We start from the raw sequence: 16,865 nt of genomic DNA on the forward strand, positions 1-16,865 counted from the left end.
TTCCATTAACATCCAAGCTTAGATTATCATAACACATTTAGTCCTATTGTCAAGCTAACCACGACATGTTTGATCCCTCTCATAGGGTTGGTTCATTCGACAATTTGATGTCAATAATGTCCTTCTACATGACATTCTCTTAAAGGATGTTTTCATGGAACAATCTCTTAGTTTTTTAGATTCCACTTATTTAACTTATGTTTGCAAGATTTAAAGGGCTATCCATGGCATAAAACAAGCACCCCGACAATGATGTCTGTATCAATTCAAACAATGATGTCTTCTTATTTATTTATAAATCTACTAATATCACTGTCTATTTTCTTGTTTATGTCGATAATTGAATTGTTATAAGGAAAACCGCAGACTCCATTGACTATTTTCTACAGGCTTTATCAAACAAATTCTTTGCTAAAGATTTAGGAGATCTATACTACTTGGTGTTGATGTACTCTCCAGCCATAGGTATTCTACTCACTTAACATAAATCTGTTTGTGATCTTCTTATAAGAACAAACATGCTTAGTACAAAAAACATTATGACATCAATGTGTAGCTCTCAACTGTTAACACTTCATGATGGCTCACCTGCCATAAAGTATTGGCAAGTAGTTGGTGCACTTCATGATGGCTCACCTGCCATAGAGTGCACATTAACTAGGCTTCCTTTAGTGTCTTGTATATCTCGTCTAAATATCAATTGGTAGATGTCCTAACTAACCATTCTCTTCCAAGCTCTTTGAATTTCTATGCACCAATTTCGGTATTTCCAATGTGACTACTATCAATAGAGTCAATTTTTAACTCCTTAAATCAAATAATCAATTCCTCAAATTAAAAAAATCTAAGTTTTATTTTCAAATTAGGATAAAATCATAAAAATGAAAAATAAAATGTATGATAGGCCAAAAAAAAGGAACAAAAATGAAAAAAGCGTCGCTAGAAGGAGGGCTTGAACCTCCGACCTTGTGGTTAACAGCCACACGCTCTAACCAACTGAGCTATTCCAGCAATTGTAGGGCATTTTTCAGCTACATTATATCACATGATGCATTATCAGCCTTGTCATCATTTACCATATGTGAAAGTATAATTATTGAGAGGCCAAACCAACCTCATAAACAACTTCATCCGTCCACTGAACGTTCAACCATGAGGGATAACGGAAACCAACTTGCCGAGATTCACCGCCTCCCGTTTTCACTTCACAATTAACTGGTGCTGCTCCTGTTATAAATCAATAGCTCCAGCCTCAACGTCTTCAACCAGAAACAACACATAATCCAAACTACAACATCCAGAAGCCTTGTGCAGGAAGAAAATCGCCACTCAAATTATTGTGCAATTCCAACAATGTTAATTGTCAGTAGCATTGATATATTATAAGCATCTCTTAACAGGAAAAAAAACGTCGAACAAAAGATGGGCAAGGGAGTGAAAGCAAAAGATTTGAACGTCATTCATGTTCTGGCAGAACAGGTCTGAAATTTTCTAAGCAGCATAGGCATTACAGGAAAATGTTTGATATTATGCGCCATGTACATCATCACTCAACCTGTGCCCATAATGCGACTGTATTACATATCAGACGTTAAGGAGGGGGAGGGACTTCCAAAAACCATCCACCATCCTGCTCCAAGACTCTTCTAAGTTGATGGTAATTTTGAGATCTCTACCAAAAGCTTGTGCAGGGCTTGAGGCTTTGAGAAAAAGGGTGAGTGATCGGCACCTTTTAGCCGGAAGACCTGTTCTGGTGGGCTTGAGTTTATCATGCTCTCTTGTAGCGAAACTGGAATAGCATTATCTTCAGGTGTTTCAATATAAAACCTCCTGACAGAACCATAGTTCTTTTCGGAAAGAGAGAGCTTTTCCAATACTGGCATAAAGGGCATTGGTCTCATTGAAACAGATGCTAATGCAACATCCTGGATTGGGAAAGCAAACAAGAGAATCAGCTAGGAAACAAACACACATGAGGGGACTGTTGCTATCAGAACATTAGAAATTTTAAAAAGAATTAAGGGGCACATTTCAACAACTTCAAGAAGAAAGACAGCTAAAAGCCATTAAAATAATTTCAATGCTTCTGCTTTAAGAATCCTTTTGTTTTTACCAACAAAAGAAAATTGACAGGACAAATATAGCATTTTCATACATCAGAATTTGTGAAGAACCGAAGCCGTTTCTGGGACTTCAAGATTGGCTTCTACCAACAAATGACAGTCAAGGAAAAAGCATGGCAGCTGGACAGCTCCCAAAAGCGGTTGTTCAAGCCCCACTACTTAATTCTACAGTAATTACCAAGCAAAGAGCATAGCGAGCTTTTCTAATCAATTGAGGTCCCTTCAACGTTAACCTTAAACCAAATTGTATAATAAGTCAGCAATTAGAAAGTCACACTTGAATTTTCATCCATACGATTCCTAAAAATATTAGAAACAAACCAACACAAAACCTAGACTATGTTTCAAAGACATGTATCATTAAATACTAGTGTACGTTATTTCACCAGTAGCAAATGTTTCTGACAACCATTTAAAAGAGACGCTGATGACAATCTATGATTTATGCAGTCAAGGGATGATTCAAGCTCCAGACACCAAAGACTGCAGCTTGGCCCAAATAGTTCAGTCTCACACCAGAATATTTGCTGAGTATTGAGGCTCAGTCAATGAACCCGAGACTTGGTGGTATGCAATCTTTAATCACATAATCTAAAATAACGTTTGGGACAATGTGTTGGCACATGATGTTTGTGGCAACAACCCGCCTATTGGTGACTGCATGTATAGAGAAACAACCATCAACTTAAGTGTGCACTCACCCATATGTATGTCTTTGCACATGCATGTGCATGGTATATATATGTGCTTGTAGCACCGTAGTCATTGGTCTAAGCAGCTATGCCTGAAGCTCAGTGCCCCAACATCATAATTATACATGTTTGTGTAAAGTAAATGTATTAAAGAAAATAATTATACTCTATTACGAAATTTATATAGTAAAACATACCTTGGTAGGACTCTGGTTGAATAACAAGTCCTTCAACAATGATTTGTCAAGATCAATAGCTGTTGGAGGATGATCATTCCCATTTGCATACAAAAATATCTGAGCCTGTCGCATCAGTTCATTTGAATCTCCCTGCGTAACTTAATGTATTAATCACACATACAAACCAAAATTTTTATATATCTACACTTTTGTTTACGATATGGTGTTTTAAGGACACCTTAGGGAAAGTTGAATCTGGCCAACTTCTTATCCAGAGGTTCCCTTCATACTTTGTGGTTAGGTTGGTCCTAAATGAAAAGAGTTTGACCTCTCTTAATTGCTCAGAGGGAAGACTTAACCATTTTTGTTTGCTTAGGCCTTTTAAACCCCTTCAGGCATTTATCCTTTTTCTTTGAACAAGTAAAACATATGTCAGGCAAAAAGAAGAGAAAACTGTGTCTCCCAGAAAATATGTAAATGTCTAAACAAAGTTCAAAAAATCTTATGGAAGAAAATATTAGGAGTGTAATCATGACCTCTCATGTACACATGCACACAACTTGTCAATGAATGAAGACAAGACATTTCTTGAGATGTTGGGTAATAAGGTGGAGCAGTAGCACCATGCCAGTGCAAATTATGCACAAGAAGTTCAATACAGAAGTTTCAGGAAGCAATCCAGGAACTGGAATATGTATGGAAGCATTTTTCATATTTCAAATTCTAGGATCATTTCACTTATTTGGAAATCATTGCTTCCACCAAATTTAATAATCTATAGAATGAAGTTTGAAACCTTTTGGGAGAACATATCAAGAGTACTTTGTCCACTAGTCAACATTGCTGCAGCAACGAAAACAGCCTTTGAAACTTTAGAAGGGAATAACTCCATCATGTATGATATACATGCACCACCAAAATCATGTCCAACCAATATCACCTGCATAAATTTTAAAAAAGAAAACAAGCAGGTTAGATACATCATACATGCTGAAAATCCTACTACTAGGCTAGGTCCCATTTCAGATTCAAATAAAAATAGCTTAAAATTGGACCCAAGAAACTTAGGAGGCAAACTTTCCCATATTCAACTTTTCTTATAGGCTTTCAGATATAGCTTACCAGAAGAATGAACTTATATATGGAATGCCATGTATGAGTTCCCATGGGATAAAACAAACAGCAGAATTATAAAACATAACTTGATTAGCTCTGATCACCTCTGATGACAGAGAATAAGTGAATGGAATCTACAGATATTGTCTTGATGAAACCTATGCAAGATGTAGTTGTAACCTATTGACGATGACTGAGTGGAGTGTCATCAGAAGAACTCTCGATTGTCTTACAAGAACGTAAGTGGAAAATGCAGTATATGTAGAAGAAAAAGTAAGAGCAAGACATAGAATGGCACCTTTTCCCCATCAGCAAGTTTTTCAAGAAAATCTGTGACTGGCTTCACATATTGGGGAAGACTTGTAATGCTATTGGTGTCAAATGAATGAATTCCAGAACCAGTTAAATCTACAGCTGTAACTCTAAATCCACCATCTTCTAGAAGTGCTATAGTTTTATACCAACACCAAGCACCAAAACCACCTCCATGGACAAGGACAAAATGGTTGGTCTCTAGATCATCAAGCTTCACATCCTGTCAAAGAGGAAAATAGTTAAAAACGGTGCAACAATGAGAATGACTTACGAAAAAAAAAAATTTACATTCTTGGATTCAATAGCAATAAACATATTGATATTGCCACCATGACCTATAAGTTCATTGAGTTTTAGATCCTGAGAAGATATCAAAGACACACAAAATACACCAGTAATTATGATGCAAAACTTCACATCTTAAATATTGAAACATTGAACATATATTTAATAAGTTAGTTGAAATTTAATAGCGCATTCTTTATATGATGTATAATAAAGAATAATAAAAAGGGAAAGATTACAAAATAGGCCATGGCATTAGAACTTAGACAAATTGGCACAACTATTTCAACACCCTCTGCAGCTTAAAGTAATGTCCCATAATGGGTCTGTTCATCATGCTGGGCAGAAACTAGCTCAAGTCATACTCAAATAAGAAACCATAAGCTCAGTTGTGGTTAGCTCATTCTGCAATCATATTACTTTGTTTGAGCTTGGCCCAATTCCTGGTCCCTGATAGTCAGTTGCAAAAGATAAACTATATTTCTGAAAAAATGACTTGAAACGGCAACCTTGACACTATGATGAAGGCTTCTTCCCATCTAGACAGCACTCATATTTTACTTTAAATACAATATAAATATTTCCCATGTAAATTATTAACCATAAATGAACAGGCACAAGAAACAGGAAGCCAAAATTTAAATATCATTTACAAGTGAAGCTCATAAGAATACTTATCATACTAATGTGCATGCAAACACACGCACACACGCTTATAGAATCCACAGGAAATGAGAAAACCTCTCTTGAGCTAAAATGATAAATCCAAGATCTTGACAAAATGGTGGTTGAGAAAAACTGTGCAGGTATTTCAAGCACCATGTACCAATAGGAATGCAGTAGATGGGGTTAAAACAGGGCATTCCTCCATCCATTTGTCCCTTCCATTATGGAGAGGTCCTAGCTTGCGTGCAAGAAAAGTATGGTTTATTTAGTGGTGATCCATCATGGGCTGGGGTGATAATGGTTTTTTGAGCATTAACCCTGCCCACTCTGGTATAAATTTAGAGTCCATGGACATGTGCAAGTATGGAATGGATATGATCAGTGGTTGAATCATAAAAAAAGAATAACATCCCCATTTTAAAATAATGATTTCCTCCTTTTTATTTGGGTGGTCCTCAATCAAAACAATTAACTAATTGTAGTTCAATATACAAAGAGCCTGTTTGGGAGTGATTCTAGTTAAAACACTTTTTTATTAGTAATGCTTCCATTAGAAAAACTTTTAAAGAGAATTACTTAATGTTTGGATGTAAACCAACAGAAGGGTTTGATCGTATATTTTGATGGTGTATTATATAACAAAAAATAATTTTTAGAAGAGTTCTAAGAATCAATTCAAGTGATTCTCTAGATTTTTAAAAAGTGATCTTCAAAAATTTGCCAAATGCCTTCTTCGTGTAAAAAGGTGCTTCAAGCATTAGGAAGCGCTTTTAGCCCTCTCAAAATCACTCCCAAATGGGTGCTTAGTGTTATAAAGAGCATAATTAGTTACATGAAAGCAACCTGTAGAAGACAATAAACCCACCAGGCCCTACCGCATGATAATTGTAATCAAACTTTCTTATGGATCATGCCACAAGGCTGTGATCAGACAAGGCTTCCACTGAACTTGAACGGAGTACCAAACCCACAAGCCTTTTCCATCATTTTTTCATAGGTAAAGATCAATTGTATTAAAAGCGCCTACCAAAAGGGCACACAAAAGTATACATGGTATGTCCAACTCTTTACCCATCACATTCAAAATTTCTATTTGAGTACCCAACCCCGCAATGAATTTTCCCAATCCTCTATGGTGCTTAACAACAAACACAGTCAGAAACTGAATTTCTGAGCCTTTGAACCAATGGTTTTTTAGAAATTAATAGCTGATTATTCAAAAAATCCATGGTGTGGGATAAACCGGCCATGCAAAACAATCCAACAAAAAAATAACACAACCAACCATTTCCAAAATCACCAGTCTAAAAAAATTCCATTTCGACTCAATTGCCCCATACCCAACAACCCAAAAAAAAAAAAATAAACCCACGTGCAATCCTCAGACTAATATCAAATTCGACAATCAAAATTTCCAAAAAGGCCAGAAAGAGAGGGGGAAAAAAAACAAACCAAACCTGATTAACAAGCTGCTGAGGCTGAAGCAGAGGATCAGTGAGAGAGCGAGCCCTAGAGCTAGAACTCCTGGGCAGCGAATTTTTCTTGGACCCAGAAGTGGGAAACCTGAGAGAAGTGGAGCGATCGAAGGGCAGAGGCCCCCCGTTGCGCTGATGCTGCTGAAAGAGGATAGCCGCCGCCATAGCCTGTTCCTGAATAAGCGCATCCTGGACCTTCTCCTTGCGAGAAGATCGCATTCGAGTCCATCGATTACTGGAGCCAGTGGGCAGCGCACCCGCAGCAGTGGAAGAAGAATTGGGCAATCGCTTAGAGGCCTTGGTCTTCCTCTTCTGCCTCACAGACTTGGGGGAGAAGCAGCTGCACAGGTTTCCCATTGTTGTTGCAGTTGCATGTGACAAAGACTCCCCCTATAAATATGAATATGAATACATTATATATTTAGAGGCATAAAGCCGACGAAAGAGAGAGAGAGAGAGAGAGATCGGAAGACTGCAACGCAACCATAAGGGTTGAGTATGTGAGCTTTGCTAGTTTTATAGGCTCTGAATCTTGTGTAAAATGTTTTCTGAATCTCTTTTCCCAGAACAGTTTTTATTCCCTAATTTTTTTTTTCCCATTTTTGCCTTTTCTAAAAAAATATTTGATCAAAAGAAAAAAGTCAAAATAATCTTTTAAAAAATAAAATATATAAATTCTTATTTGATTTTAAATTTTAATTAATACAAGATATGTTAAGAAAATTAATTAAAATTTTATTCAATATGATCATATGAGATATGTTATATATATATATATAAAGATAATATTACTATATATATATAAATTTTATTTTAAAATGATTTAATAAGATATTGAATATATTAATAATTAATCAAACAAATTACTTTAATATAAAAATATACTCATTTATAATAATTCATATTCCAATAAATAACTCCTACATGGATAAGATTCATCAATTAAATTACACTTCCATATAAATAAGGTATATTTATCATATTTTAAATACATGAAATAATGTTTCATTTATATTAATATTCCTCTTATAATTAGGGTATTTTTGTATATTCAACAAAGTAATTTTATTTTATTTTATTTTTTGAATTTTTGAATTTTTTTTTCTATTATAAGCCAGTTTTCTAGATAGTATGGATCCTTATTCTAATTTTTTTTTTGCATGAAAAAAAAAACAATTTAAACATTAAAAAACCCTATTTTAAGTATTTATAATATGTTTTTTAAAAAGTAATTATTCTTATAAGAAAATAATAAGGGTATTTTTATCCAAATAAGACCAAAAAAATGATGAAGGTTTAGATTTCTAAAATTGGGTTTCCAATTATCCTTTTAATCAAATAACCCTAATATATAAAAATAATTTAATAATTTTGAATATTTTAATTTTTATCTACTTTTCTATTTTATTTTCTTTATGGGGTTTTTTTTCTCTCAAATTTTGCATAACCAAACATAACTTTGGATTTACTTTTGTGTAATTGAGTATCAAAATCTATGGTTATAATAAGTTTGTTGTTGAACTTCTTCATACTTCTTTATTATTATTTTCTTTTGGATTGAATTTTAATATTTTGTTAAAAAAGAAATGAGATTATTTAATAATGAAACTTATGTATGCAAAAGTAAGTCTTAATGAGTAAGTTAATTCACTTCTTATCTCTATCATCTTCAAAAGATTTTGGATGAAATAAAGAAATGTACAATAAATAAATAAAAATATGACATAACAATAAAAAAAATTAATCTTTGATACATTGGAAATATCAATATCAAACTTGTTAGTAAAAAAATTAGTTTTAGGAAATTATTTCCTCCAAATTCACTTTATAAATTAGAGATTTTGTTATCTAAAGAATCTTTTCATACCAAAAAAGAAAAAAAAAGAAAAAAAAGAAAAAAAAGTCTAACCATATTACTGATTACATCATTGATCGGGTTAGTATCGAAACACACGATTAATCAGGTCATATCATATGTACATTTGGATCTCATTGTTTTACATTGAACTTTATTCTTTTATATCATGATTCTATTGTTTGAATTTGGTCCAATTCTTTAGTATTTAGGTCTCATTATTTGTACTATCATCAAATGATTTAGTTTTTATCATATATTTTCAACCACAAATATTAAAAATTGAATAGATGTTTTCTCAATTTGTTAACTTTTTGAAGTAAAAAAAGGTCAATTGCTAAAAAAGTAAGTTTCCTTCAACTTCATTTTCTTGAACAAGTTTCTTGACAACCAACCACACCTTGAGGAGTGGTTTGGTTAATTATTTTGTTCCATATATCTCAAAAAGAATGATAATTACCCTAATACATAGTAGAATTGAATTCAAGACTAAGGAGGGTGAGGCTGCATTCATTTAAACTGAGGAAAGTGAAATAGATAAAGCTAGCAATAACTCCACCTAGCCATTAAATATTTGTGATGGAGATATGTATAGCCAAATGGAGAAGAGAACCGACCAAGAGAAAAGAAGAAGAAGAAAACAACACGAGATAATGATGCCCAAAGGCCTGCAAACCCAGCTAGAAAAAATTAATTGGGAGTCCCTAATTGACCAAGACTAGCTCCAAAGCTTCATTATCACATCTCGGAACAAACTTGACTTGTCTGGCAGCATATGGACAGCCCAGCCAAACCCCACAAAAGATACTGGCAATCCTTTGTCAAATTCCCATTTCCATTCCCTTATGTCATAGAAAAGACTTAATGGTAAAGAATCCCAAGTTGTTTTCTTACTCCAAAATGAGCTTAAGAAAGTCTTTTGATCCATTAATATTTCAGTAGAAACATATTGACCCTGCAGTCGAAGGGAGCTATATTCATTGACCATTAATGGAGGTAAACCTATCAGTAATGTCTTTTATTTTTCTAGGGTTGTTGGTAGATGAGTGGCATCATTGCAGGCCTGTTGGATATGGTCCCAAGTGCTGTGGATTCTATAAAAGCTGATTGGCGGATGTTGAATGGTGAGAAGTTTCTTTAATACCCTACACTTTAACTTGCTTCTTGAAGCTTTGTATGGGCATGGGGTGGTGGAAAGTAGTGGTTACAAATGAGGTTCTTTAATGCCCTATTGCCCCAACCATGCATGCCTTAAGCTTTAGATGCTCACTTACCAACTGTGCATGCCCTATTATTAATTGACTCTTTTCCACTATATAGGTGGGACGTTGAACCACCCATATCCTTCCCCGTCTCCATCTTTCAGTTCTTGTCCAGGTGGTTTTTTATCACTGTCTACCAAAACCTAGTTCATATTAACCATTAATAGCTAAATGATGTCACTATCGGCACTTTCCCAAACGGGTCTGCTCTAAGCCTAAGAAACTTGTACAATTTTAAAATACGTTTACAAGATTAAGATGAACTTATAAATATATAAAGTAAGATATTTTATCGGATGTGGAATATTACAAGTACGAGCTAACCACTCATTAATACTGCGTCCATGGATTGTATGTCTAAACTTTTATGGTACCTTCCCAGTTGCACCCGAAAGCAACAAACTCCTAAATATATATCCCATTCTCCTGTGACCAGACTGAAATCGGTAAACGGGAAAGGTATATTTTACAACATGAATAGTTCTAGGACCACTTCCTCCTCTGATCTTTCCGGCCCTTTGCTTTTGAACCTCGAAAGAATGCACCAAGGCATCATAACAAGGCATGTGGCTTCCTCTCTTGTATGACCACTAGACCATATCAACATTGAGAAAATAGTAGTATATATATAGATGAGAAATTGACATGTGGCTATGCAATGATGGCATACATGATATGCACATGATCCTAGTGATCCTCCTGCAAAGCAACACTTGGAATATATGATAGAGCTGAGGCTTGCAAGCAGCTTTAAAGATATCACCCACATGTTTGATCATTTAATTGAATATATGGGCATGGTTAATGGGGCATTGCATGCTAGGTAGAATCTTGATAGGGGCCAGAGATATGTTGGTCACATTCCACGTCTTGGAAATGAGAAGGCGCACATAGTCTTTTGGGCCTGGGATTCATGTGCCTCACTCACAGATTCATCTGCTTACTGCCATCTGACCGGTGTTCCAAATATATATATGTATGGATGAATTGGGAGATTGAAGAGTTGGACCACTGCCTAGTAGGATGCATCAAGAGGGTCATAATAATTTGTCATGCTTGGCTCAAGAAGTGGAGCACCAGTGGAGCTGGTATAAACTAAACAAATTTTGGAAGGAGTTGGGGCATGAGCCATCTTTAATCATTGAAGAGATAGCAAATGTATCGGTTTAATTTCAAGTTGGGAGAATTGAGAGTTCATAGTGATTAGTAATTCTAGTTGAAGCCCCTTCATTTGTAGCCTTTTTAGTAATGGTGCAAAAATTAGGAAATGTTTTAAGCTCTTTTAAAATCATTCCGGTTTTTGTCTATAATATTTTTATTGAAAACACTTTTATGAAAAATGGTTGAATGCTAAATTAGTAAAATGGCATTTATTTATTTATTTTGTCTTAAAGCTAAGAGCATCTCGGATGCTCACCCAAAAATAGCAATATAAAGCTATTTTTAGCATAGACAATTACTCTTTAATGTAAATGTTAAAATAGAATGTCAAATCTTAGGACCACTCCAATGCATTAACTTAAGTTCCTATTGAAGCTAATGTTATAAAATGTTAAGTTGTTTATTTTTATTAATATTTGAATATACTTTAGTTGAACTTATGTTTAAATAGAAGTTTTTTATTACTACTCCAAACTTCCTTAGGTGTTCTTTCAAAAACTACTTTAATAGGATACCCATTTAATAAGAATACTGTACATGTAACCGCTTTTATCTAAAAGGTTTTTAGAAGGGACTTGACCTTCAACATGTTTCTTACCACTTCCATAATGGTTTTATTTTTCCTTTTAACTATACCTTTTTGAAGGGACTTGACCTTCAACATGTTTCTTACCACTTCCATAATGGTTTTATTTTTCCTTTTAACTATACCTTTTTGTTGAGGTGCATAACTACTATCGCTAAATACCCTAACTTTTGCAATAATTATAAAATTCATTGAAGGTGAATTCTCTTTATCTATCAAATCTCAATATCTTTATATGACAACCACTTTGTCTTTTAGTAAGAGTTTTGAATTCTATAAACATAAAGAGCCTTAGATTCTTATTTTAACAAATAAATTCAATTTTTTTTTTTTGTAAAATCATCTATAAAGGTCAAAATATATTTGTGTGACTTGTGGTGTCCATACTTTTTTCATATGAAACATTGTATGTGTGACTTGTCTTCAGGTCCAAGAGTGTTGCCCCTTCCTTTAAAATAATTTTCGTCACCATCTTTATCTCTATTGTTAAAGTTGTTATGTCTTTCTCTACCTTTGCCATGACTATGACCTCTTCTATCTTATTGGTCACCACGACCTCTTGTAGATGCTCTACTCTACAAGACTTGCTTCAAATTAGTAAAATTGATTATCTAATTCATTTGTTGTTAATGTGAACACAACGAACTCATCAATCCTTAAAGTGAAGACATTCTTTCCTTCTTTAATCACTACAACAACATAGTCAAATTTTACACTCAAAAATTGCATCATTTTCTCTACTATTCATTGATCATCAAATTTCCCATCATTAATCCGCATATGGTTTACAATGGTTTGTACCCAATCAAAATAATAAGAGATTGATTCAGAGTCGTTCATGTAGAAAGACTTAAATTTACTTTTTATTGTTTGCAACTTCATTCGTTTGACACGATTATTAACTTTTGTATAATTTATATAAAATAACACATGCCTCTTTTATGGTTTTTGCCTTTGAGATTTTCTCAAATATGAATTCATCTACTATTTGAAATATTACATAAATCGTTTTTTGATCTTTCGTTCAAAAATCCTTCAATGAATCTTTTTACTCTTTTGATAGTGTCTCAAATTCTTCTAAATCGGTTACTTTATTGTAACTGTTGTTCACTAGATCCCATAAAATCGTGATATCAAAACCATACATGCATTTGAATATACTAATTATTGAACGTGTTACCTAAGAATTTTAGGAGTTGAGGATAAAATTGCAACTTTTTATGATTATGCACATTCCCTCACATTCTAGTTTTGGTATGACATTTTCAACTTCCTTAATCTTCTAATTCTTATACCATTTATTGGAACCCACACTATAAGAAAAGTGAGATACAATCACATATATAGTTTTAGGAGGGCAGCAAAATCATGAAAGAATATATATAACCTCATAACTATTTGAATCGTGGCTAGTAGGATGGGGTGCTACTTCTATGGTTATGGGACTTTTTAAGCCGCAACCAAAGGAATTTCCCCTAAGTCTATGATTGTAAGATTAATTGAGCCTCATGGAATGAAATTTCATGTTAAGCCTATAGTTGCGAGATTAGTTGAGTTGCAAGCAATGGTCAGGCCTATGGTTGTAGTCCTAATTAGAAGCAACTATAAAATCCCATTTGAGGTGGAACAAATGTGACTAATCTTATATATTGCTTAGTGGTGTGCCAAAGCTCACTGCCAAAATGCCCTTATATAAACTGCCCACATTTCGCTCCATCTCACCTCGACTGCCAAACCCATTTCTACTCACCAAACCCATTCTCGTGCCAAATTGTGAGATTAAGAACCCTACATATATGCTTACTTAGTATTTTTCTTTGATAGTTTTTTCAACCAGATATCATTTTATTGTATTTTTTTTTTTTATTTCACTCTCTTATTTTCTCGCCTACCTTATAGTTTTATAGGGTTTCAAATTGTTAAGGTTTTAAGTAGGATTTGAAGGCTTTTTAGGTATGACTTCCCCGAGTAAATAACAATTTGTAATTTTTCTCAAATTCTTAAAATTCTTTACCTTCATTTTAAGTTAAATTATAATTTCAACATATTTCAAATATATGTTTTAATTTTTTTATCTAACAACTTGTTTTTTAAAAAATACATACAAAAATAACTAAATAAATAAAATTAGAAATAGTATAACCAAAAAAAAAAAAAAAAATCTTTTGAGTCTTATTCTATGCTAAACTTGGTATGACTAAAGGTAAATGTTATGTGAAATTTTGTACCTCTAAAAATTTTCATTTTGCTAATTTCACTCATCTTTTATGATGTTTAAACTAAATATATCTAGTTTGAAATTTTATTAAATATCTTCTTTATTCTTCTTATTTGTTATTTTCACATACTCTCCTTTTCACTCAAAATAAATGACGAATTTGATAAAATTTCAAACTAATAGTGGTTAAGTATATTTATCGCAATTTTTGAGGCAGGTGAATAAATTTTATCTAAATTTCCTTCAATGTCATGCTTGGAAAGGGAGAGAAGAACATGTGAAATTTTTCTTAAAAAAATGTAAAACTTTACACAAAAAAAATTGTAAATGATGTTATAAACTTGTTGTGGGTGTTCTTTTACTTTAATCATTTGTGTGAGAACTTTCTTATCCTTGGGCTGCTTTACTTTAAATTTAATCATAAGTTTTAAATTTTACTTTCTATTTTGGGAAATGTTTTTCAAAATAAAAAATATATTTAAATAAAAATAATTTTTTGAGAGCTTGTTTTGAAAATAAGGTATTTTTATGAAATATTTTAATAGTATAAAGTTGTTTTTACTTGTTTTTATGGGAGTTGTTTTAGAAAAATAATTATATAAATATAAAGAACTGATTATAAACAAAGTATTATATTTTAAAAAAAAAATGAAAATAAAGCATTGTAGGAAAAAAAATATGTTTTCTTTTAAATATTTGGAAATACATAAAACAATTTTATAAAATATTATAGAGTTGATTTTGAAAATGATTCTAAAAAATTATTGTCGGAAATATTTCTAAATACTTTTTTATGTTTTATTTGTTTTAGGATCATAGTATAAGAAAATAATAAATCATGGATGAAAAGTTCTAATTATATAAAATAAAGGATTAAATACACTTCACCTTCTTAGTCTTTGACATGTTTCATACTTTACCCTCTCACATTCAAAACCTAACATTTTATCTTAAAAACTTGTTAAAGAGCAATACTTTACTCATAATCACAAACCCTCTATAAAATTATAAAAACAGATTGCTCTTATTTGCACTCCGATTCAAACACTAGTTCAAATCAATTTTGAATCGACAACTTTAAAGTGAAAGTTTTTAAATACTTTCAACATATGATAATTACAATTTTTGATTTTTGATTTTAGAGAAATGTTGACATAGTTATGAGTGATTTTTGTATGCAATTGTGAAGTTTGATAATTTGGAATTTTGTATCATAGTTCCATTTGTTGAGTCGCTTATATAATAGTTTCAATTGTTTGTATTTTTAATGATTTATGGCCAACGACGGAGATCGACAAGGAGTTGAATTTCATGTACATCATCGACCATAGATATGAGGTGTCACAAGTCTAGTGAGTATCGTGTCCCTCTCTATTTTGCTGCATACAATAAAGAAAAGAAAATTTAAAAAAGGAAAATTCTACAGTACCACTTCGGTACCTACCCATAAAACAATCTTGACCATTGGATGAAAATGGTTCAATCTGGACCGTCCAATTGGTTTATATATTTTAAAAAAATTTAAAAATATAAAAAAAAAAATAAAAGCAAGTTGCCGGTCACCTGCTTTCCCGCTTCTATCTTGCTTAATCTTGTCTAAAGACAAAAATTTATCTGATGGGTATTACACTTGACGCCTATTTTCGGAGAGGTGAGCTATTAGTTTGATGGGCATTACAACTTTCCCGGATTTTAGAGAGTTAAGCTTCAGGGATTTGAGGGTGTGGAGATGGAATTTTCGGGTGAAATGAATATTTACAGAAAGAGTGAGCTGAGTGGGGATTTTGAAGGAGAAATCAGAGAGAGGAGAAATCAGCAAGAAAAGAACTCCCCTGCAGGCAACTCTCCTAGAACAGGTACTTCAATCAGCTTATGTTATATGGTAGTGATTGAAATGTCAAAAATTTCCGGCAATATTTATGAGAAAGACTATATTTTTACCGAGTTTTTGGAAAATTTCCCGATATTTCCTACCAGTCCAAGTTACACACAAACATGATATTTTGACCGATTCAAAAATATCAGTAAAATTTTATTTTTACCGATTTTTTTGGGAAATTTCCCTATATTTCCTATCGGTCCATGCCGCGCACAAGAATACAAAATCTGTCCAATTTTTTTTTTTAAAAACAAAAGATACTATTTGGTAATCTGGTCATGATTTGCAGGCAAAGGTTGTGTTTTTCAACCTGACTAAAAAATCGTGGATTTAGGGTTCATGAAATTTATATCCAATGGCACAAAAGCAAAAAGCCCCCTCAAACACATCCAAAAATGGGGGATGGATTTTGTTGAGAATCAAATGGGCATTGAAAACAAAAAATGATAACATGATTAGATTAGTACCTGCGTGGATTGAGAGTGGCTGGAGCTGGAGCCTTTTTAGGCATTCTTGGTATGGAGGTTTTTTAGGGATTCTCTGTCTGGAGTGAGAAGAGACCTTCTTGACGCCCAGCCCGAGTGCGAGAGACAATTAAAATAGGGCATTTTAGGAATTTATCTTTGTATATAAATAATTAATAATTATCCATTTATATTTTGATTAAATCATTACCATTAGTAATTATCCATTTATATTTTGTTTAAATCATTACCATTAGTAATTATCCATTTACATTTTGATTAAATCTTTACCATTGAACTTTCGAATTTTATTACTGATATTTTATGAATTAAAATTAATTTGATAAGATAAATTATTAATAATTTTAATTATTTAAATATATTAATGTTAATAGAAAAAATTGTTATCACATATTTTTAATAAAATTTTAGAAATTAAATATCAATAAAATATTTTATATAAATTAATTTTATTTTTCATTTAAAATATAATAAAATTCTAAACTTTTGAGTGTTAGAAATAATAATACAACATGGATTTGAACCTAAATCTCAAATAAATATTTTATATAAATTGAACTTTCGAATT

The 16,865-nt window shown here is 32.6% G+C and overlaps 1 protein-coding gene and 1 non-coding gene across 2 annotated transcripts; both read right to left on the bottom strand.

The window, feature by feature from the left end:
* Positions 1-937: 937 nt before the first annotated feature.
* On the bottom strand, positions 938-1,011 carry TRNAN-GUU. The gene has a single exon. It is a non-coding gene; the product is annotated as a tRNA-Asn (tRNA).
* Positions 1,012-1,313: 302 nt separating this feature from the next.
* On the bottom strand, positions 1,314-7,338 carry LOC117931291 (putative methylesterase 11, chloroplastic). Its single transcript, XM_034852231.1, has 5 exons — positions 6,834-7,338; positions 4,409-4,645; positions 3,791-3,934; positions 3,013-3,144; positions 1,314-1,925 (listed from the first exon to the last, which is right to left on the bottom strand). The coding sequence occupies exons 1-5, from the start codon at positions 7,206-7,208 to the stop codon at positions 1,647-1,649; spliced, it is 1,167 nt and encodes a 388-aa protein (XP_034708122.1). The 5' UTR covers positions 7,209-7,338; the 3' UTR covers positions 1,314-1,646.
* Positions 7,339-16,865: the final 9,527 nt, after the last annotated feature.

Source organism: Vitis riparia, chromosome 14 (assembly GCF_004353265.1).
Source record: "Vitis riparia cultivar Riparia Gloire de Montpellier isolate 1030 chromosome 14, EGFV_Vit.rip_1.0, whole genome shotgun sequence".
NCBI lineage: Eukaryota > Viridiplantae > Streptophyta > Magnoliopsida > Vitales > Vitaceae > Vitis > Vitis riparia.